We start from the raw sequence: 23,717 nt of genomic DNA, 5'->3' as shown, positions 1-23,717 counted from the left end.
ACCTGTTTAAAGTGAGTCGGAACTTCTCCGAGAAAGCTTCTTACTTGGTTGCATACATGGGAAGACAACTTGATGATTTGAGTGCTCTTCTATGGCACAGAGTCCGCTATCCAGCCATGGGACTATGGGAGTCGTAAATATATTTCTTTTTATTTATTTTTGACAAAGAACTTGTAAATAATATGAAGAATGGGCTTTTCAGGCCGTTGTAAGAGGGCTTTACATGGGCTTTTCTAATGTTCTTTATACTGAAGCATTAGCCGTTAGCATTGCCAGCTGCTTTACGAGAAATTATAACATGGTTCCGGACCATAGTACATATGGTGGTCTTGGTTGATGTTATTGGCCCATATGACTTATAAACCTAAACCTATATGCTGCTCTTCTTCTGTTCAAGTAACAAAGTGGTGGGAGATTCCAAAATTCTCATATATAGTATCAATAAAATCATTGATATGACTTGATGTTACTTGGATAATCATTAATTCCATTCTATCAATTTCAAACACATATGGAAAGAGGCCAATTTTACAGCGGATGTAATTGCACCTATTGGATACACTCAAGATATTGCTGGCTGGAAAAATGCACTCCCTCTGCTCTTCGTGCTTATAAGTTATAACTTTGATATTCTAGGCTTAGGTTGTTTAAGAGGTGATTCCTTGTAATTTTATTTATCATTCGAAAAAAATAAAATAATAATAATCAAATTAGTTTTGATTGCGTCATTGCGATCCTTGAAGATTAATACCGTATTGAGGGATCATATGCATTTATATATCAATTTCACATGATTAATAAAATAATTAATTTTTATTTCATTAATCAAGACTTGAGGGCAGCCGCACCAGCCCCCTTTCAAAAATAATAATAATAAATAAAATAATTAATTTTTTATCATAACGATTATGAGATTCTGTAATCCAAGTAAATAAATGACTAATCATTTTCATATTCTCTTATACCATGTATGTGAATATTTAGTTTATGTACTTTAAGGCCTGCTCACCTAAGGGACAGTTTTTAAGGGATTGTGAGGGACAAGTGAATCTGACGGCTGAAAATAAATGCACAGTTTTAAGTTGTTATAATTTCTGCTTTTATATTTAATAAATGTGGTTGAGATGCATTTGTACAAGTACATAAACTAAATATTCACATATGTTGTGTACATATGTAACATTTTAACCGGCATCATATAATCGAAACTCACATTCATGCGTTTTTTTTGTTTCGCTGAATTTATTGCAAAACTTAAATTGGATAGTCAACAATACAAAGTTTGTGGAGGAATACCCTGACCGGCTGACCCTCTACTACTTTTATCATAAAGTAAACGATATGAATTTTGATGAATGAATTTGAAGTAACCAAGCCAAAAAAGGAGCAGGAGTAACTCCACTTTCTTATTCATTCCCAAACCCAGTTACTGAAACATTCTGTTTCGGCCTTGTGATCCCATAAACATATTAACTCAACTCAGATCTCAATTCCTTGAAAAGTTCTACTGTCACTGTTGATTGTAATTTCTTTCTTTTGGCCGGTGGACATATCCACAGCAGAGACACTCAAGATACCATTTGCATCAATATGAAAGCAAGTATCAAATTTATCTTCACCTGCAGGAGCTGGAGGAATGTCATTGAGTACAAAATCACCCAAAAAGTTGTTATCTGCAGTGAGTTTACTCTCACCCTCAAAAATGCAGAACCGGGCAACAGTTTGATTGTCACTGAAGTAACATAAGTTTTGTTCTTGGTGATGGGAATTTGGCTGTTCCTTGGAATCACAACCGACATAAGATTTTCCCAATAAGTCTTCACCCCAAGTGATAGAGGGGTGACATCCAAGAGATTGAAGTCGTTAAGTTTCCCAGCTAGGTTCCCACTACTCAAGGCAGCAGCTTGAATAGCATGACTACACCAATAACTTAAACACACAACACTTTTTGCACAACGAAAAAAAAAAAAGTGTTGTGTGATGAAGAAAAGTGAATCACACAACACGTTTACAAAACTGCGCAGCACCATACGCTATAGCCTCATCAGGATGAATGGCCTTACACAGCTCCTTCCCATTAAACACACCCTGCAGTAACTGCTGCACCTTAGGGATTCTAGATGAGCCACCAGCAAGAACAACATCATGGACGCTACTTATCTCCATGTTAGCATCTTCCAAACACTTCTTTACAGGCTCCATACATTTGTAAAACAAATCCATATTGAGTTGTTTGAATTTGGCACGAGTAATAGTTAAGAAGAAATCGATACCCTTGTCCAGGCAGTCGACATCAATGTCAGTCTCAGACATAAATGAAAGCTTCCTTTTTGCATTTTCACAAGCATTTCGCAACCTCCTAAGAGCCTTGAGATTTCTAGTGATGTCAACTTTATGCTTCCTCTTAAATTGCTCAACGCAATAATCCACCATTCTATGATCGAAGTCTTCACCTCCAAGGTGAGTGTCCCCATTAGTGGCTTTCACTTCAAAGACACTATCAGCTATGGAAAGTAGTGAGACATCCAAAGTACCACCCCCCAAGTCAAATATCAGCACATATCTCTTGCTATACCAACCAGCCTTCTGGTCAAGTCCATAAGCGATGGCTGCAGCAGTTGGTTCATTATTGATGATACGTATCACATTTAGGCCGGCAGTGACACCTGCATCTCTTGTAGCCTGACGTTGTGAGTTATTGAAGTAAGCAGGCACGGTGATAACTGCTTTCCTCACTGGTGTGCAAAGATAAGCCTCAGAAATCTCCCGCATCTTTGCAAGAACCATAGATGAGATTTCTTCAACAGCAAATTGTTTCTGAACTCCATTTTGAGAAACAACAATCATGGGGTTGTCATCAGTACCTTTAATGATCTGGAATGGCCAATGCTTCATATCATTTTGAACTGAGTTGTCGCTAAATCTCCTACCAATGAGCCTTTTTGCATCTGCTAATTGTTTAAAAAATTAGATACTATAACTTTATAATCCACATATATATAGACAGGACTTTCCAAGAGTAATATCTATAAGGAAGAATATTAAGGATGTAGAAAGATGCCAACCAAAGATAGAGTTAATGGGGTTTCTCATGACTTGGTTAAATGCTGCATCTCCAATCAACCTCTCACTATCAGTGAAAGCAACATAAGAGGGAGTGGTCCGGTTTCCCTGATCGTTTGCTATGATTTCTACATGATCATACTGCCACACAGCCACACATGAGTATGTTGTTCCCAGGTCAATCCCGATTGCATGGCACCCTTCTTCTCCGGCCATTCTCAGCTGAAGATAGAACAGAAAGAAATATCAAAGAACAAAGGAGAAATGATCTCAGGGAAAGGTTGAGAGAATCTCTGTGGCTGGAGAGATTAAATGTGGGAAGGAAAAGCGTTGGGAGTGGTGGTATAATAAGTTTGAGGATTCAAATAGCTAGACTTGGGGAATGTGGATAACTTTTCATTTATGTTTGTTTTGCTGTGCATGAAACCTAATTCAATCTCCATAATTGTGTTTTTGAATACACAAACCCCAAGTATCAACCATTGGGTTGCAACACCTTTTCAGCTACGCTCACAAGACTCAACATTTATCTGTGTATTTATAATACATCTATACTGATTATCAATGTACAATTTTTTTTTCTCTTATATCGACTACAGAGTCTGAGACCAACTTCCAATAGGTCCTATCTCAATGTTCAATACTTCAATTTTCAATGTCATATTATCGAACACCACAAATGCATACGTTTGCCTTGTGAGCTTCTGGATCACAAGGAAATGTACAATTTATTGGAACAATATCACTTAAGAGCAACTCCAACAGCTTCCCTATATTTTTTGTATTATAGGGAAGCAAAAGTCAAAGCTTTAAGCAATTTTTTATCCTCAACTCCAACAGATTCTCTATTTTATAGCAATCTCTAAAATCTCCATAATCTTCCTTAAAATTTGAGAGATTGCTGTAAATTGAGGGAATTTTGTTTTCTCTTTCCTCACTATCCCTAAAATGGGGATAGTTATAGGGAATCTGTTGGAGCAAAATAGGCTCATTTTTCCTTAAAATAGAGAAAAATAAAAATATGGGGAAACTGTTGGAGTTGCTCTAAGTATTGACTGTATTTCCATGTGTAGACACTATGGTTAACAGAGGGACAACCGCACTGTAAATTACCTAATTGAACGATGCACGAAATTATGAGGCTGCCATGTATTAGATCAAAGATTTCACTTTCCGACCTTTAAATTCAAGTTTACATCAGAAAAAGAAAGGGCCAAAAATTAAAAGGAAAAAAAAAAAGCTTTGAATTCATTTGAATATGACAACTCGAACATAAATAAATTAGCATCAAAACAAGGATGTTATATATATAGGACGTTCAGTCTTTTCAAAAAAAAAAAAAAAAAAAAAAAAGGACGTTCACTCTTGAATCTTTAGTTAGAGCATCTTTAGCAATGTTAGCTATTTTTTAGTCAAATTTTAACTAAAGTAGCTAAAAAGTCATTTTGACTAGTCACTTTAGAAATACGTCTGCATCAATGCTCTCTATTTTAGCTAGTTTTGAATTTATATTGTTTTTTTAAGGGTCCTTGACCCAAAGCACTAAAATTGGACAAAATTATCTCACTTACCCCAGCAACAAATTTTTATTCCCACTAACCCAAATCAAACAGAAATGACAAATATGCCCTCAGCTTAATTAAGAAACTACAACCACTGCCACCCACTCATCTCTCTCTCTTATCCCGATCTTTCTCTCCTCGGGTCATCTCTCTCTCTCTCCTTCGGCCATGTCTTTCTCTCCTTCGGCGTGTCTCTCTCTTCTCCGCGCCGTCGTCGATGCTCGAAGGGTACCAGAATGGCCGGAAAACGACTGGATAACCTGGAGGCGATTCTCGACGACGCTCCCGGCTCTACTCCGATCGTTTTGCAGAACCACCCGCCGCTCCGATCATTTTGCAGAACAACCACTCGTCCTTATTGCTCCAATCGACCTCGTCGACGACGCAGAACCACCAATTGCCATCGTTTTGTAGAACCGATCTGGTGAGGACCCGATCCAGCGGAGGTGCAGCCCAGAAGCCATGGATCGTGCCACTGGCGGCGACTTTGTGCAGCTCCGGTAAGACAGCTTCAAGACAACTCCGATCCTGGGTCTGCAACCGGAATGAAAAGGGGAGATGGGTGCCCAAATAAGGATTTTTTTATTTTTTTTTTATTTTTTTTTTTAAAGTAATGGGACAGAAGGAAAGAAAAAAAAAAGTTTTGAATGTCTATTGGAGGGCAATAGACTTCTATTGCAGGTGTCTATTGGAGGGCAATAGACGTCTATTGCCCTCCAATAGACGTTTTGAATTGATATGAATTTTTTTTTTCTTTAATCAAAGTTTTATTTGTCTAATTTTAAGAAGATTAGTTCACATTCTTTTAATTGAAAGTTCTATTGGGGGGCAATAGACGTTTATTACCCTCTATTAGGGGGCAATAGACCTCTATTGCCCCTCTATTGGGGGCAATAGAGGTTTTCAAAAAAAATCGGTGGGCGGCGGCCAGTGACCGGAATCCGGCGAAAGTTGGCCGAAATCCAGCGACCGGTGACCGGAATCCGGCGGCCGGTGACGAGCTCCGGCAAAGTCTCCTATGGTTTCTCTCTCTTCTCTAAGTAATAAAGGGGTGAGGGTAAAATGGTATTAAAAAAAAAAAAAAACAAAAAAAAAAAAACCTTAATGGGGTATTAGGAAAGACTCCCTTAGAGTGTTTTGGATAAGAGGGAATTAAAAAAACTTAATGGAGTAAGTGGGAAAAAAATCTCTAGAAATGGGGTAAATGGACAAAAGCTAGCCCTTTTTTAAAATGAAGATTAAATAATTTAAACGTATTTATAAATTACATAAAATAACTTAAAATAAATGTTTTAAATTATAGAGAACCTCATCTCGCTGTCTATATTTAGAAGCGAAATACCTAAAAGTTATAATAGAGAGCTACTTTAGAGTCTTAAGGCATCTCCAACAGAATAGCTAAATTCAATTTTGAGCTATATATAAGTATTTTTAAATGAAAACTCAACTCCAACAGACTAGCTATTGTTAAGTTAAATTTAACTTTAGCTAAAATGGCTATCTATATTTAATATTTAGCTAGACAATCAAGAATAGCTAAAGCAAAAGTTATATTTCTCTCTCCTCTTTTGTCCACATGTCAATTTACAATTCGATAAAATATAGTATATGACTTACAAATAGCTACTACTGCTAAAGCAATATTGTTAAATCAATGCTAAATTTAACTAATAAGTAACTTCTACTGTTGGAGATGCTCTTTAGGGCATCTCCAACAGACTACTTATTTCAAAATAAATATAATATTTAGCTAATTTTAGGCTAAAATTCTACTCCAGCAAAATACCTAAACAAAAGTTAAATTTAACTTTTGCTAAATTCTCTAGCTATATGCTGGTGCAGCACCACTCTTTTAGAAAAGCATGACCTAGCCGCTCTGCTAGGGTTTCTCGTTGATGTCCCATCTTGGACAAAATTTCCAAAACCTATGGGTTTCGCCATCATTGGTCTGATCCTAATTTTTGTGAGAGTCACGCTTGGTGATGGTTGTGGTGTGCTGCTTTCTGGGTTAGGGATCCCTCGTTTTGTTGTGGGGGAAGAGTGGGTTTCATCGGCAACTTCTCGTGGTGGTTGGTGGACACCGGATCCGGTGTGGTCTATGCCGGATCGGAGCTTCAATGAGTTGGATTGGTTGCGGCGTCGTTGGAGAATGGTAGAACATTGGCTGAAGTTGGGGTGTCGACTCTGGGATCCAATTATGCCAGAGTGGAAGCCTGAATGCAAGGCCGGCGAGGGCTTTTGGAGGACTGATGATGCGGCTTGCGTTGTTGGCGGCGCTAGGGACGAAGCGCATCGAGGATCTGCAAACCTCAGACTGGGTTCTCTTCCCACCGGTGATAGTAGGGTGGAGCACGGGTTCAGTTTTCTTGGGCTAGGACAGGAGGCAATTGGCCTTGGTTTTGGTGCAGATGCTGAGGGTGAGGACGATGGTGGCTTGGCTGTTGATGACAATGACAACACTGGCAGCTGTAAAGGTGGAGATGGAAGTGGTGGTGGTGGTGGCTGGTGCGGCGGCATGACGACCTCTCTCCCTACTCCGCTCAAAATTTTGATGGATTGGACCTCTTAGGCCTTGATCTGGTTTGTGGGCCTTATCTTTGGGTTCATTGGACTAGGCTTTTACAAGGCTTGGACTACCCCTTTATTGGGGAGTTGGATGGATTGGGCCTCTATGGCCCAGAGTACTGTTTAAATTTTTGTTAGGTCGCAAAGGCCAGTGGCTCTGAGGATCATTTTACTTTATTAGCTTCAGAGTCTCTAGGCCTTTGTTTGGAATAATGGTGCGTGGATTTCCTAAAAGGTGGGTGTACTAGGGGTTTCCTAGGTCTTATTCTTGTTTCAGAATAGGTATTAGGGTTCCCTAAGGAACGATTCTTTCTGTCGACCCTATAGGGGTGTTTCGTTTTTGTACTGCTTGCTGAATATATATAATGGGCTGACCTCTTTTCATCAAAAAAATTCTCTAGCTATATTTAGCTAGGATGAGAGAAAATTTAACTTGGGATTTAGGTATTCTGCTATAGCATAACTCAATAGCTAACTAGTTATATTTCACTTTTAGCTATGAATATAAGTATCACTGTTGGAGATGCTCTTAGAGTATTTTTAGCAGACTCTCTATTTTTGTTCCTTAGCTATTTTGGAGAGCATGTTTAGCTTTTTATATATTTTAACAGCTGCACCAGACTCCTAAGTGGCTCTCCATTATAACTTTTAGCTATCTCGCTCCTAAATATAGAGAGCGAGATGAAGCTTTCTATAATTTATAACATTCCTTTTGTGTTATTTTATGTAAATTTTAAATACATTTAAACTATTTAACATTCCTTTAAAAAATAATATAAATTCAAAACTAGCTATAATAGAGAGCACTGATGCAGACGTATTTCTAAAGTGGCTAGCCAAAATGACTTTTTAGCTACTTTAACTAAAATTTGACTAAAAAATAACTAGTATTGCTAAAATATATAAAGAGCTAAATATGCTCTCTAAAATAGCTAAGGAGCTAAAATAGAGAGTCTGCTAAAGATGTTTTAAGAAAATAGAGAGATTAACCACAGTTGCATTGAGCATCAGTTGCCATTAAAAGAAATTAAACAAGTACTTTTTTTCTTGTGAAAGGCTAAACAAGTACTAATCTTAGCAAGTATGCCGTAATTCAAGGTTAACTTGCATCAAATTCTCAAGTTATCACTATTCTGAGATTGGAGTGCACTTCATGGTGCAGCCTCCTCCACAAGTTATCACTATTCTGTTGGATGATTTGTGTGAAGCTCCTTGTTTTAGGAGCATACCTTGTATCTAGTTTCTGTTTGTTTGTTTTTTTTGCTGGGCTTTTGGCCCCCATTTAATCCAAAAAAAAAAAAAATCTCAATTCGATCTCTCAATCTTTTCAAGTTTTTACATCCTAAAAGTTTTTTTTTTTTTTTCTAAAAGAAAACTCAACAAAAATGTGGAAAGAGAAAGTTAAAACTTGTCATCACTTCTTCAAATTATTCAACTTAGTTACATGTATCTTTTCACCGATGAGTGCATAAAGGCGGTCAGTTCTTTTCGACCCGATACACCAACTCACTTCCATATGGCCCTGCATCTATATACACAGTTGAGTTCTCATCCATCTCTTCTCCAACCAGCATTCTTGACAACTCTGTCACCACCTTCTTTTCAAGCCATCTCCTGATTGGTCTAGCACCATAGGCCTGAATAGATCAGTTGTTTAGCATCATGTGAAAGGGAAAAGATGTTGTCATGTAAAATTTCAAAAAGAATTGTGAAAAGATGCGCAAACAACTTTACTGACTCTTATAAAAATAAAAAATAATTTTGTTTTTTTTTTGAGGAGCATAAATAAAAAACTTTACTGACTACTTATCGTTAAATTCTCAAATTTTTCTTTAAATTAGTGAAAAAATACGGAAACATCTTCCGGCGACAGACAATTCATTGATAATAATTGTGAAAGCGCGAACACCTTCGAGCAACGAAGACTTTATTAGCAAAATTTGTGAAAGCGCAAAGATCTTTTAGCAATGAAAAGTTGTCGGCAAAACTTGTGTAAGCAACAAAAATTCATTGGCAAAATTTGTGAAATTGCAAACACCTTTTAAGTTATGAATAATTTTCATAGGCAAAAACTTGTGAAAGCGCAAACACCTTCCAGTGACGAACATTTCGTGAACAACATTTGTGAAAGCGCAAAGACCTTTTACTCTTTTAGTAATGAAGAGTCGACAGCAAAACTTACATAAGTTGATGAAAATTCATTGGCAAAACTTGTGAAAGTGCAAACAGATTTTAGCTACGAACAGTAAAAACTTGTAAAAGCACAAACACCTTTTACCAACATGATGTCATCGGCAGAACTTGTGTAAGAAACTAAATTTCTTGGCAAAATTTGTCAAAGCGCAAACACATCTTGGTGACGAACTTGTAGTCGCAAAGATCAATATTTCAACATGATTAATATATATATATTTTTTTAAACTTTAAAAATGTGCTCAAACACCTTTTAGATAGCAGATTGAATAGAAGTAGATTAACCAATTGCAATTCAAGGAAAGCAGAACTAACCGGATCGTAACTCTTATCCATGATATAATTCAATGCTGCATCAGTCAATTCCAAAGCAACACCCCTCTCAGAAAGTCGGACAATAACATCCTTCATTTGCAACCTGGCCACCTTCTTTACTTGTTCATATGAAAGAGGATCAAATATGACAATCTCATCAAGCCGATTTAGAAACTCAGGACTAAAGTGACTTCTCACCTATCCAATCACCAAAAGAGTATTTAGAATACTTGTGTGTCAAACAAATGGAACTATAAATTTGAGAAGCTAAGGTGGATAGTAAAACTACCTCTGGCATAACTCGATCACGAGCAACTTGCATTGAACACCCTCCCACTAAACCAGACAGGAAATGTTTTGCACCAAGGTTAGAGGTCATAATAATCATAGTGTTCTTAAAGTCAACAACATGACCTTGTGCATCAGTTAACCTTCCATCGTCTAATACTTGTAGGAGAATGTTGAAAATGGAAATGTGTGCCTTTTCCACCTCATCAAATAATACAACACTATAGGGTCTCCGTCTCACGGCCTCTGTGAGTTGTCCACCTTCATCATGACCAACACACCTATAAAGAAAGAAGGAACCGGTTTTTATAAAGTTGAACTCGAGAAAAGTTGTGAATGTTTGAACACCACAAAATGTACTTACCCTGGAGGAGCACCAATCAAGCGCGAAAGAGAATTTTTCGAAAGGTACTCAGACATGTCTAGTCTCACAATTAGATTTTCGTCATCAAAGAGTTGCTCAGCAAGAGCCTTTGCAAGCTCAGTTTTGCCGACACCAGTTGGACCCAAGAATAGGAATGAACCATTTGGTTGTTCTGGCCTTCCTAGCCCAGCTCTTGACCTCAACACCGCCTCTGCAACAGCAGTAACTACCTGTTCTTGACCAACTACTCTTTTATGTAGTCTCTCAGCAAGTCCAATTAGCCTCTCTTTCCCATTCTGGTCAAGCCTTGTAACAGGTATGCCAGTGGAACGGCTCACAACCTCGGCAATGTGCTCTGGTGAAACAGCTGTCGTTAACATCAAGTTGTTATTGCTGTTCTCTTCAAGCTGTGCAACAGCAGTTTCCAATTCCTGAATAGCTCCATAACGCAAGTCAGCAACCTTGGCAAAGTCACCTCTTCTTTCAGCCTGTGCTAAAGCAAGTAACAGCTTTTCGCGCTTCTGCTTAAACCGTTGAGTTTCATCAACCTTTTCCTTTTCTCTTCGATATTTGATCATCAAAGGCTGCAGTTTGTCTCTCAAGTCATCGAGCTCTTTTCTCACCTGAAAATATGAAGTTACAGAAACAACAAAGAACAGCCACAATTAGTGGAAACACAATCAGTAAAAGAGTAGAATTAGAAAAATATTCTCCAATATTACAATATTGGAGATGGAATTAATACTTAGGGCTAAATACTGGTTACTACCCTGTGATTTAGGTCCAAAATCAATTCAGTCCCTGGACTTCTAATTTCATCAAAAACACCCATGCACTTTCAATTTTGATCTAATAGGTCCAATTCGTTAATATTTTGTTATGGGTTCAAGTTATAATTGGATTATTTATTGAAAAACTATTTATTTTTAATAGTAGGACTCACTCCTAAATTGACTATGCAGGCCACCTCGACACCACATCATAAAATATAGGCCATATATGAGCCACGTTAACAAGTTAGATAACTCAATTGTAGAAAAACTAACAAATTGGACCTATTATATCAAAACTAAAAGTGTAGGGGTGTTTTTGATGAAATTAGAAGTTCATGGACTGAATTGATTTTGGACCTAAACTACAGGGTAGTAATTTGTATTTAGCCCTAATACTTACTTCAACAAGACGAGCTTTGCTACTTTTGTCCTTCTCTTTCTCAAGTGCATGAACCTCAACTTTCAGCTGCATTATCTTTCTTTCAATGTTGTCAATTTCTTCAGGCTGACTATCAAGCCGGACTCTCACATTTGCACAAGCTTCATCAACTAGATCAATTGCCTTGTCAGGGAGACGTCTCCCTATAAAACCGTAGAGTAAAATTTACTACTACGAATTCAATCCCTACTAACTCATCCAATGTACCAATATTTTACAGCAATTTTTATACAGGAACACACATATATACTACACTATATCAATATCAGTCATCTGTAACTTATTACCCGTGATATATCGGCTTGAAAGTTCTGCGGCAACAACCAGGGCTCGGTCCAAAATTTTTACACCATGATGACTTTCATATCTCTCTTTCAGCCCTCGAAGGATACTAACTGTGTCCTCAACACTAGGTTCGGCCACAATAATCTTTTGGAACCTTCTCTCAAATGCAGCATCCTTTTCTACATATTTCCTGTACTCCTCCAGAGTCGTTGCACCAATGCACCGCAGCTGACCTCTAGCAAGCATTGGCTTAAAGAGGTTGGCTGCATCCATATTAGACCCCTCAACTCTACCAGCACCAAGAACAAGGTGAATCTCATCAATGAATAGAATCACCTTCCCTTCAGCCGCTTCCACTTCATTCAAAACAGCCTTCAACCTCCCCTCAAATTGTCCTCTATACGTCGCCCCGCCCAGCAAAGCACCCATATCCAATTCTACGATCCTCACGTTGGCAAGACTACTAGGGACATCACCTCTTATTATCCTCTGAGCCAAGCCTTCAACTACAGCAGTATCCTCTGAGCCAAGCCTTCAACTACAGCAGTTTTTCCAACTCCTGGTTCTCCAACCAGCATTGGATTGTTCTTCGTTCTCCTTGAGAGATTCTGAATAACCTGCCTTATCTCCTGGTCTCTGCCAATAACCGGGTCAAACTTCGCTGCTTGTTCAATAAGGTCTCTTCCATAAGTCTTCAATGCATTGATAGTCATCTCCTGGAAGGCATTCTCCATTTCTCTCCTTTCTTCCACAAAGCTTTGCAACAAGTAAAGAAATTGCTTGGCTGAAAATGCTATCAGGGTCAAAAATCAGCTACTACATCCTGCTAGTGATCACTAGTGACGCGAATTGCAAGAGAATCATTGGTCTTGAGGTATACTAGTTTTCATGTTTTAATATATTTCCTGTACCTCTTAATACACTAGAAATGTAACTGAAAATGCATCAATAAGTACAGCCGGAATCCAAAGTTTCTGATAAAGCATAAAAAACTACACATACTAATTAACCACTCTGTAAATTGTAATACCCGAAAAATTCAAATTAATGTCCGATGACATTTTGGAAATGATTTCGTAGGCGTGGGCACGAATACGAAGCTTGAAGGAGTTGTGGAATTAGTTCGAACGATTTTATTTCGAAAACGAACGTTATTTAGGGGGTCTTGAAAAGTGACTTCTTATACGTACAGAATTTGGGAAAACTTTTTTCATGAAAGTTGTAGAGCTCGTCGATACGATCTCGTGCATATGTGGAACGCAATATTCGGAGTTCGTATGAATAAGTTATGAATATTTGAAAATTGGGAATTTTCTATAAATATCAACAAAATGTTGACTTTTTTCATTAAGGACGAAACTTTTCTGTTTTTGCGGAATAGTCCCCCGGATTCTCTCTCTCTCTCTCGATCGAAACCCTCAGACCCGGCGGGTCGTGTTCGACCCGACCCGGCTGGTTCTCTCCCCTCCGGCCTCCTCCAGCCCCGGACCCGGACTCCTCCGTGATCGCCGCTCCACGCCCAGCCGTCCCCTCCCATCGCTTCGCCCAGACGCTGCTCCAAAAGCTGGATCGAAGCCACCCAGACTCTTGATTCGGACCCGGCCGGAAAACCACTTTTCCGGCGTTGCATGGGCCGATCGTTCCCATTTTTGTGATCTCCTCCTCATGCTGATCATCCCCATGTAAGCCTTTCATCACGATTTTGTGTATAGAACGCTAGATCATGGTTTGACTTTTTCTACGTCCCTGATTTAATCTGAAATCTGATCGGACGCACAGGATTAATCCGACTTCCAAGCTTGATCTAGGACGATCTAGGCCAAACCAGACTTAGCTCCAGGTATGGAAGTCGACCACCCTTTCATTTTGAACCAGTTTGTAGTTGGTCACTTTGCCATCTGAGGTGGTTGACCGGCGTTGACCGCCCACTGACCACCGCTTGTGGCGGCGCATCAGACCATATTTCGAGTTTTCATTATCTGGGCGATGATCTATGCATCCATACGAGCGTTTTGATATATTACAAGGTTATGTTAGAAAAAGTTGGTAAATAGTGGATTTACGTTTTTACGTTACTATTTACGGTTTTTACGTTTTATCTTCGGTTTACGATCTACGAAGATCAGACCATCGGTTTTACTTCAAATTTTAATATGTTGATCGTATGACTGTCCCGGTGACTTTGTGAGGTCACGGGCGAAGATCCGACCGTTGGATCTTCGTATATTTGAGAAATAGTGATTCGGAAGGCGATTCGTGAGAATCCGACCGTCGGATTTTCATATAATTTTGTGGAGATGTTAGTAAGGGCGATTCAGGAAGATCTGACCGTTGGATCTTCGTGATAATTTTGGAGGATGATCCTAAGGGCGATCCGTGAGGATCCGACCGTTGGATCATCATATAAATTTGATCTGACCGTTGGATCATCATTAAATTAGAATCCGACCGTTGGATTTCTGTATATGTGTGGTCTATGAATGATTTCTAAGTTAAGATCGTGTTTGACTAGGTGGTTGATGGATTGATTGGTGAACGATTTCGGATCGTTGTTTTTGAGCTGTTAAGAAGACGCAGCGGGAATTTAGAGGTGAGTAAACCTCACGTGGTTCATATTACGAACCGAATAAATTTAATTACCTTATTTTGTCGTAATTGCGTGAAAATATTTATGAAATAAATATTTGTTTTAAAATCATATGGACTTGATCAACCACGGTCCATGGGGATGTAAAATGATTTTTATTATACAAAATGAATTTCACGATTTTCTTGTGTGAACTATAGTTGGTATTAGTGGTCATTCCTGAGTGGGTGATTACGTATATATATATTTACGTGATTATATGTGGAATGGTGTGACATTGAAGAGTGTGGAAATTGGGATGATTAAAATACTATGAATTGAAATTTGACTTATCATATTTATATGTGATGATCATGATTGATGAGTTCTTGTTAATATTCATGATTTACATTGGAGTATGTATAGAGTTGGAGAATGTAGGATTCTGAGGACGAGGTGTCCGAAGTTTGACGGTTATGGATAACCGGAGTGTTTGTGTACTGAGGACGGGGATGTCCAAAGTGCGACGGTTTATTATTAACCGAAGTTGTGTACTGAGGACGGGGATGTCCAAAGTGCGACGGTTTATTATTAACCGAAGTATATGGTGCTGAGGACGGGGATGTCCAAAGCGCGACGGTTATAGTGTTAACCGAAGTATTTTGCCGTTGCTTGACCCTAGGCCAAGGTGTCAGAGGTAACGAGGCAGTTAGAGCTCTAACGTGTTATTGGGATGGACCAGAGTGGTGTTATGTGGGTTGGGTGTTTACAGGACCAGTGTGGTGTATTGTGATTTGAGGATTGTGAAAATGTATTCCTTGTGGTTTCCATGAGTGGGTTGATGTCTCTTTGCAGACGTAATACTGTTGAATTTTACTTGAATTGTAATTTAATAAATCAACAGTTCTTTCTTGTTTACTCATACTGGCTGTAAAAAGCTTACCGGGTTTTGTGTTGTTGCAACTCCCGGTACACTATTCAAATTGTGTAGCGGGTAATCCTACAGGACAGGAGAACCAGGACGGTGATCGTGCGGTTAGAGCAATGGTTATAGTTTTACAGCAATTGTAATAGTGAGGCGAGTTAAGCTCATTTGAGCCTTACAATTTGATTTGGTGGGAGTGTGCTGTAATAAATAACTTGAGGATTTGGGTTATTGTAAATTTGAGAGTTGTGAAGTGTGGTTGTTTGTGAGAAAAAAATTCAGGATGTTAGTTGTAATTTGTTATTATTCATGTTTCGGATTTGAATTGATTATTCAAAATTCGGGGCGTGACAGTTTGGTATCAGAGCGTAAGGTACATATTTGGTGATAATCAGTACCTCCCGAGTGATGGCCCGTCTGCAGCGGATCCCCATCATATACTCTTCGGTACTGGTATAATCATTGGGTATGTCTTAGTATGGGGTCTAGACAACGTGCAAGTCCGTAGGACGGTAGAGTTGTCTACTAAGTTCGTATTAGAATAAGTTTAGTTTCCGCGAGTTGTGATCTTCGAGGAATAGGAACCTCTGGATTTAACTCTGATGAGTCGGTGAGGTAGAGGTCGAGTCTGATGTAGGGACAGGATCTTTCTATGGAGACAGTTGAGGATGAGGTGGAGGCATTAGAGGTTGAGTTGCCTAGTCTACCTGTAGTTGATGTGATGGATGTTATTCTTGGGTTGAAATGGTGAAAGAGATTAAGACCCTAGGAATAGTTGAAAAGAGAATTGATCTCACCAACTCAAGATGATAGGAGTGTGAGAGATTATGAGACAGAATTCTCAAGACTATATTGGTGTACGAGTGTAGTGATGTAATTTGGGAGATACTTATGTTACCTTTAATAAGGGTAGTATGTTAAGTGATCATGGCATAGGTTGACTTTGTAAGTGAAGTGGTGGAGTTTGTGTAGCTTCTTTGAGTTATAACCTTTGAGGAATGGGAACCTTTGGATTAAACTCTGGTGGAGTTATTGAGGATGGTTTCCACGAAAAACAGTATCCTTATGTGCATTGTAGTCGTTGGTTGTTGGGGTCATGGTGTTTGACCAATGCTTGTATCTAAAGTCGTTACGAGTATTTGACTAGTAGTTGTGATACTTTCCATTAGTTGGATATGCAGATGTTTTGAGTTGAAGAATACTTAGCAGTTATTGGTTGCTTAGTGATGGAATTGTGTTATAATGGAGCATTCATTCATGCTCAGTTGTTTGGTGTTTAGGATAGCTACTATATATTAGCTAAATGTCGGGGTGTGGTTTGAGGTCTGCGGATGGTATTGGAAATTATTGTGGAGTGCTGCTTCACTGACTATTGTTGAGTAGTGATGCATAATTCGTTGTTACTATGATGGATTTTGTGTATGGTTGACTTATGGAAAGATTGATATGACCTCGTGATAGGATTGACTGTGAAGAGACATTGTGTTGATGTATGAGCTTAGGTAATAACGTTGTTTTCAACTCTAGGAGTGCTAGGGTTGTATAACTAATTTATGAGGCCAGATACTGTTGTGAGGACAGATTATGGATTATGACGTGGTTAGTGTGAAGTGCTATAATCACAGAATTTTGACCACTAGATGTTGACTTACCACCAAATGAGCAGTGAGGTGATTCGTGGGTGAGATACTGAGTGTTGTACCAGTATCGATTAGTGGATGCTAAGATGGTACATATTGCTTGTTGAAGCAATTGATAGATGGAATGATCGAGATTTTTTTAGAGTTGTAAGTGTAACTCTAAAGATGTGGGTTTTTCCTAACTAACTCAGGAAGTGTTTAGCTTTATTAATCCCTAATTCTAGCGACGAAATTATTGTGTTTGGTTTGACTCAGAGGATACTAGCTTGACCTCTGTGTGACTTAATTGATTGCTAGGTTTTGAGTGATTGTTTTTATTGCATCATTATGAAAGATGTGTGCAGCAGAGTTCTCGATGGTTTTTGAAAAGAGTATTGAGTGACCAAGGTTCGATCCTTGGTGTTGTTGTTGGTTAAACAAAAAGAAAAGAAAACATGCACACAATCTTATTGATTTTATATTACAAAAAGGGAAACGAGGACTATTCTATACTAAGCCTAGTCAGCAGCTCCGGATGGGTTGAGGCTGAGCTCAAGAGAAACGTTTGAGCCACTGTGGTAACCGCCTGAGCCACCAGAATAGTAACCAAATGCGCTACCTTCCTCGGAAGTAGTCTTCAGGTTACCAAAGACGTCCTCGCTGTGCACGGGGAACAGAGGAAGAGTTTGAACCTCCTGGTGATCTCCTCCTCGTTGTTGTAGGGATGTTTGTCCTCCTGTTGTGCCAAAAGAGTTGTACTGGTATTAGTGTTGAAGTGTGAGGAAGATTATGAAACAAAATTTAAATCAAGAAATCCTTCATTACCAGTAGAATAGGTGGAACCAAAGTTGAGATCAATGGATCTACCATCATCAGTAGAACTAGTGGACCCAAAATTGATGTCGATGGATCCACCAGCTGGCCCAAAATTGATGTCGATGGATCCACCAGCACCAGTAGAACCAGTGGACCCAAAATTGAGATCGATGGATCCACCAGTACCAAGAGAACTAGTTCCCATGGGCACTGGAGCAGCCTGATTACACCTATTCATCTGCTTCTCTCGAGCCCTGACGTTCTGGAACCAAAAGTAAATGTTCTTACCCTCAACATGTCCATACTGGTTCAGCTGGAGGCAGATCTCGTGAATGTGCTCTGTAGATGGGCACTTAAATCCCTTGACGTAGTAAAGATCCTTGAGGATTCTTATTTGTTCTGGAGTAGGAATCCATCTGGTACGGCTTCGCCAGAAATCCATGTTGGCACTACTTCCAGCTGCTTGGGTGTTTCCTCCCTCCTCTGTTGGTTGCTGTTGTTGTGGTTCCATTTGTTGCGGGGTTTGGAGCTCCATTAGTTGCAGAGTTCGTGGCTCTTGGGTCATGAGGTGAGAGGATGTGAATATCGAGGAATACATGGTTTAGTGTTTGAGGGAGATTTTGTTAGAAGGATTGGAGTTGTTGAACTGGTGATTGGAGATCTGAGATTCTCAGAGGAAAGATGAAATCGAATCTTCAAATGGGAGAGAAGATCAGAAGAGAAGGATTGAAATTGATGAAGAAAGGATTTGAGTTTCGAGAGGAAGACTGCAGAGTTTGAGAGAGAATGGCTGGGGAAAAATTCTTTTCTTTGGTGTGAACAGTTTTTCTCCAGGATGCACCTATTTATAGAACGAGGTGAGCAGATCTCCACCGTTGGATGGACGATCTCTGAGATTCAATCTACGCGTTGGATTAAAGTCATCCGAAAACCCGGAAAAGTTGTTGGCGCGTGGAGAGCGTGTAAGGGGACAGGCCGAACCTCGAGACGCTGTGGCAGACAGCTTTAGCCGAAAGTGATTTGCTTTCCGTAAATCACGGAAGAGACGTGTCGTGGCACGTGGAGTGTACCGACAGTTTGTCGTTATTCTATCGCTTATGATAGAATAAATAAAAGAAGTTGCATGGATAGTAACGAGAGCAGCTGGTGCTCTAGTGGTTGAAGAGCAAGGCTCTTGTACAAGAGGTCAGAGGTTCGAACCTTGCCTCTCGTTTATTTTTATTATGTTCGCTTATGACATAATAAGTATAACATTTGTACACATTATATTAAGCACAGCTTGTGCTCCAGTGGTTGGGGGAAAAAGGTTTCGTGCGGCAGGTTGAGGTTTCGAACCTTGTCTTCCCTGTTATTTTATTTATGTCGCTTATGACATAATAAATATAACACGTGAGCATATATTAATGAAGGCAGCTCTTGCTTCAGTGGTTGGGAGCAAAACCTTCGTGTTCGAGGTCGGGAGTTCGAACCTTACCTCTTACAAATATTTTTGGATCTCGTATATACTTGTTATACGGACGTATATACGGTATGTACGGTATACATACGTATATACGGCCTGTACGGTATGCATACGTATATACAGTTGTACAGTATGCATACGTATATACGGTCTGTACGGTATACATACGTATATACGGTATGTACAATTTCATACCGTAGCCGAGCTGGAAATAGTAAGCCCAATTGTTCGGCCCGATTCGTAGGCCAAAATAGTAAGCCCAATTGTTCGGCCGATTGGTAGGCCCAAATAGTAAGCCCAATTGTTCGGCCCGAATGGTAGGCCCAAATGTTAAACCCAAATTGGTTCGGGCCGGTTTAAATGTGGATGGTTCGATTTCTTCGGCCCAATTGGCCAGCCTTAATGCTTAGCCCAAGGATTGAGCAAGCCCAAGTCATCATCACTAGGTGACATGTTTTATTGGCGTGCTTTTGAGAATGATTTGTTTTGAGTGATGCTAATTGAGTAGCGAAACGCTTTGTGGGAGTGTTTATTGTGGTTGTATGCCAGTACAGGATGACGATCAGTGTGAAAACAACAATATGTGCAATGCCACGTGGTGATTTGAGTGTGGGTTGCTTGAAGCAATTGTTGTGTTGTAATTTTGAGAAATGATGCGGTGAAGGAATGTCATGTTGATGACTTAAGTGGGAATGAGGATTTCATTTGTGAATTCTGGTTTTGTGAATTTACATCGTGATGAAAGGATTTAGTGGCCATAGGAATGTATTTTTATACGAAGGGCTGTGGCTTTGTGGATTACTACAGTTTTGGGAAGGATGGAGATTCGATGGTTAGGTCAACCTTAATCAAGAGGAATTGACTTACGCTTAAATTTCGGGACGAAATTTCTTTAAGGAGGGTAGATTGTAATACCCGAAAAATTCAAATTAATGTCCGATGACATTTTGGAAATGATTTCGTAGGCGTGGGCACGAATACGAAGCTTGAAGGAGTTGTGGAATTAGTTCGAACGATTTTATTTCGAAAACGAACGTTATTTAGGGGGTCTTGAAAAGTGACTTCTTATACGTACAGAATTTGGGAAAACTTTCTTCATGAAAGTTGTAGAGCTCGTCGATACGATCTCGTGCATATGTGGAACGCAATATTCGGAGTTCGTATGAATAAGTTATGAATATTTGAAAATTGGGAATTTTCTATAAATATCAACAAAATGTTGACTTTTTTCATTAAGGACGAAACTTTTCTGTTTTTGCGGAATAGTCCCCCGGATTCTCTCTCTCTCTCTCGATCGAAACCCTCAGACCCGGCGGGTCGTGTTCGACCCGACCCGGCTGGTTCTCTCCCCTCCGGCCTCCTCCAGCCCCGGACCCGGACTCCTCCGTGATCGCCGCTCCACGCCCAGCCGTCCCCTCCCATCGCTTCGCCCAGACGCTGCTCCAAAAGCTGGATCGAAGCCACCCAGACTCTTGATTCGGACCCGGCCGGAAAACCACTTTTCCGGCGTTGCATGGGCCGATCGTTCCCATTTTTGTGATCTCCTCCTCATGCTGATCATCCCCATGTAAGCCTTTCATCACGATTTTGTGTATAGAACGCTAGATCATGGTTTGACTTTTTCTACGTCCCTGATTTAATCTGAAATCTGATCGGACGCACAGGATTAATCCGACTTCCAAGCTTGATCTAGGACGATCTAGGCCAAACCAGACTTAGCTCCAGGTATGGAAGTCGACCACCCTTTCATTTTGAACCAGTTTGTAGTTGGTCACTTTGCCATCTGAGGTGGTTGACCGGCGTTGACCGCCGCGTTGACCGCCCACTGACCACCGCTTGTGGCGGCGCATCAGACCATATTTCGAGTTTTCATTATCTGGGCGATGATCTATGCATCCATACGAGCGTTTTGATATATTACAAGGTTATGTTAGAAAAAGTTGGTAAATAGTGGATTTACGTTTTTACGTTACTATTTACGGTTTTTACGTTTTATCTTCGGTTTACGATCTACGAAGATCAGACCATCGGTTTTACTTCAAATTTTAATATGTTGATCGTATGACTGTCCCGGTGACTTTGTGAGGTCACGGGCGAAGATCCGACCGTTGGATCTTCGTATATTTGAGAAATAGTGATTCGGAAGGCGATTCGTGAGAATCCGACCGTCGGATTTTCATATAATTTTGTGGAGATGTTAGTAAGGGCGATTCAGGAAGATCTGACCGTTGGATCTTCGTGATAATTTTGGAGGATGATCCTAAGGGCGATCCGTGAGGATCCGACCGTTGGATCATCATATAAATTTGATCTGACCGTTGGATCATCATTAAATTAGAATCCGACCGTTGGATTTCTGTATATGTGTGGTCTATGAATGATTTCTAAGTTAAGATCGTGTTTGACTAGGTGGTTGATGGATTGATTGGTGAACGATTTCGGATCGTTGTTTTTGAGCTGTTAAGAAGACGCAGCGGGAATTTAGAGGTGAGTAAACCTCACGTGGTTCATATTACGAACCGAATAAATTTAATTACCTTATTTTGTCGTAATTGCGTGAAAATATTTATGAAATAAATATTTGTTTTAAAATCATATGGACTTGATCAACCACGGTCCATGGGGATGTAAAATGATTTTTATTATACAAAATGAATTTCACGATTTTCTTGTGTGAACTATAGTTGGTATTAGTGGTCATTCCTGAGTGGGTGATTACGTATATATATATTTACGTGATTATATGTGGAATGGTGTGACATTGAAGAGTGTGGAAATTGGGATGATTAAAATACTATGAATTGAAATTTGACTTATCATATTTATATGTGATGATCATGATTGATGAGTTCTTGTTAATATTCATGATTTACATTGGAGTATGTATAGAGTTGGAGAATGTAGGATTCTGAGGACGAGGTGTCCGAAGTTTGACGGTTATGGATAACCGGAGTGTTTGTGTACTGAGGACGGGGATGTCCAAAGTGCGACGGTTTATTATTAACCGAAGTTGTGTACTGAGGACGGGGATGTCCAAAGTGCGACGGTTTATTATTAACCGAAGTATATGGTGCTGAGGACGGGGATGTCCAAAGCGCGACGGTTATAGTGTTAACCGAAGTATTTTGCCGTTGCTTGACCCTAGGCCAAGGTGTCAGAGGTAACGAGGCAGTTAGAGCTCTAACGTGTTATTGGGATGGACCAGAGTGGTGTTATGTGGGTTGGGTGTTTACAGGACCAGTGTGGTGTATTGTGATTTGAGGATTGTGAAAATGTATTCCTTGTGGTTTCCATGAGTGGGTTGATGTCTCTTTGCAGACGTAATACTGTTGAATTTTACTTGAATTGTAATTTAATAAATCAACAGTTCTTTCTTGTTTACTCATACTGGCTGTAAAAAGCTTACCGGGTTTTGTGTTGTTGCAACTCCCGGTACACTATTCAAATTGTGTAGCGGGTAATCCTACAGGACAGGAGAACCAGGACGGTGATCGTGCGGTTAGAGCAATGGTTATAGTTTTACAGCAATTGTAATAGTGAGGCGAGTTAAGCTCATTTGAGCCTTACAATTTGATTTGGTGGGAGTGTGCTGTAATAAATAACTTGAGGATTTGGGTTATTGTAAATTTGAGAGTTGTGAAGTGTGGTTGTTTGTGAGAAAAAAATTCAGGATGTTAGTTGTAATTTGTTATTATTCATGTTTCGGATTTGAATTGATTATTCAAAATTCGGGGCGTGACATAAATTTTCACCAAAAAAAAAAAAAAGGCTATTTCTACAAGCAAAATCCATCAAATTTGAAAACACATCCACAATGCATTCCGACGCTTCACCAAGAAACCTTCACTTCAACCAAATGAAAATAGAGACCTAAGTACTACATTTCATATCGACTAAATTAAAATAATAACATATAAAACTAACATGGAATCAAATTTTCATTATACTCAGAATTAAACAACTTTTCTTAAATTCTTTTTTGAGATAGAGTTCAAGAAAGAAAGAAAAACTAACACTTTCCTACGCAATATAGATTTAACATAAGAAAAAAGGGCCAAAAATATAATGGACTCATAGCCTTGAAGGTCTGAAACTGTAAGGAGAGAGATTTCTTTACCTTTTCAGGGAGCTGAAGCTACAGCCTGAAATTTTCTTTAGTGGGCATATACAATTGTGTTTGGCCAGTTCGGTCTTGGGTCCCTGTGCTTTCTTCCTTTAGGTTCTATGTGATACAGTCGGGTTGATCCTGATTCTTCATGAAAGAAGAGGAGAGACTTGTTTATTTTGATCGAGGAGCGGGAGACTTTTTGTGGTGAAAAGAATGGTAGACTTTTAAGTTTTGAATGGCTGACTTGTTACAAATAATTTTTTTTTTTGTTACAAAAATGCCCTAGTGCCTAACAACTTGTTAGTTGTTACAATTATTTAAGCTAGTGGTTCTAGTCCAAATGCCAGTGAGATTATGAAATATATTCAATGGCT

At 39.4% G+C, this 23,717-nt stretch overlaps 2 protein-coding genes and 1 pseudogene across 4 annotated transcripts; all 3 read right to left on the bottom strand.

Annotated features, from left to right (window-relative positions):
- Positions 1-1,329: 1,329 nt before the first annotated feature.
- LOC133715572 (heat shock 70 kDa protein 4-like) lies at positions 1,330-3,306 on the bottom strand (annotated as a pseudogene).
- A 5,331-nt stretch (positions 3,307-8,637) lies between these two features.
- Positions 8,638-23,480, bottom strand: LOC133715568 (chaperone protein ClpB1-like). Of its 3 annotated transcripts, none has more exons than XM_062142105.1 (8): positions 23,353-23,480; positions 12,380-12,640; positions 11,850-12,347; positions 11,524-11,705; positions 10,351-10,973; positions 9,988-10,267; positions 9,699-9,896; positions 8,638-8,827 (listed from the first exon to the last, which is right to left on the bottom strand). In XM_062142105.1, the coding sequence occupies exons 2-8, from the start codon at positions 12,579-12,581 to the stop codon at positions 8,669-8,671; spliced, it is 2,142 nt and encodes a 713-aa protein (XP_061998089.1). In that variant the 5' UTR covers positions 12,582-12,640; positions 23,353-23,480; the 3' UTR covers positions 8,638-8,668. The 3 variants fall into 3 exon arrangements, with proteins under 3 accessions (XP_061998089.1, XP_061998088.1, XP_061998090.1); XM_062142104.1 differs by having other exon boundaries at positions 12,380-12,631; positions 23,353-23,475; XM_062142106.1 differs by lacking the exon at positions 23,353-23,480 and having other exon boundaries at positions 12,380-12,769.
- On the bottom strand, positions 17,248-18,793 carry LOC133715571 (protein WUSCHEL-like). Its single transcript, XM_062142111.1, has 2 exons — positions 17,783-18,793; positions 17,248-17,693 (listed from the first exon to the last, which is right to left on the bottom strand). The coding sequence occupies exons 1-2, from the start codon at positions 18,369-18,371 to the stop codon at positions 17,476-17,478; spliced, it is 807 nt and encodes a 268-aa protein (XP_061998095.1). The 5' UTR covers positions 18,372-18,793; the 3' UTR covers positions 17,248-17,475.
- Positions 23,481-23,717: the final 237 nt, after the last annotated feature.

This window comes from Rosa rugosa, chromosome 6 (genome assembly GCF_958449725.1).
Source record: "Rosa rugosa chromosome 6, drRosRugo1.1, whole genome shotgun sequence".
Classification (NCBI taxonomy): Eukaryota; Viridiplantae; Streptophyta; class Magnoliopsida; order Rosales; family Rosaceae; genus Rosa; species Rosa rugosa.
This window is presented reverse-complemented; position numbering and strand designations above follow the sequence as displayed.

Coding starts and splice junctions, on each gene's coding strand:
- LOC133715568 (XM_062142105.1), bottom strand. CDS start 12,581: ATGGAGAATGCCTTCCAGGAGATGACTATCAATGCATTGAAGACTTAT. Junction 11,706..11,849: donor TTCAAGCCGATATATCACGG/GTAATAAGTTAC, acceptor ACGGTTTTATAG/GGAGACGTCTCCCTGACAAG. Junction 8,828..9,698: donor TGGATAAGAGTTACGATCCG/GTTAGTTCTGCT, acceptor TGATCTATTCAG/GCCTATGGTGCTAGACCAAT.
- LOC133715571 (XM_062142111.1), bottom strand. CDS start 18,371: ATGTATTCCTCGATATTCACATCCTCTCACCTCATGACCCAAGAGCCA. Junction 17,694..17,782: donor TGGTTCCACCTATTCTACTG/GTAATGAAGGAT, acceptor TTGGCACAACAG/GAGGACAAACATCCCTACAA.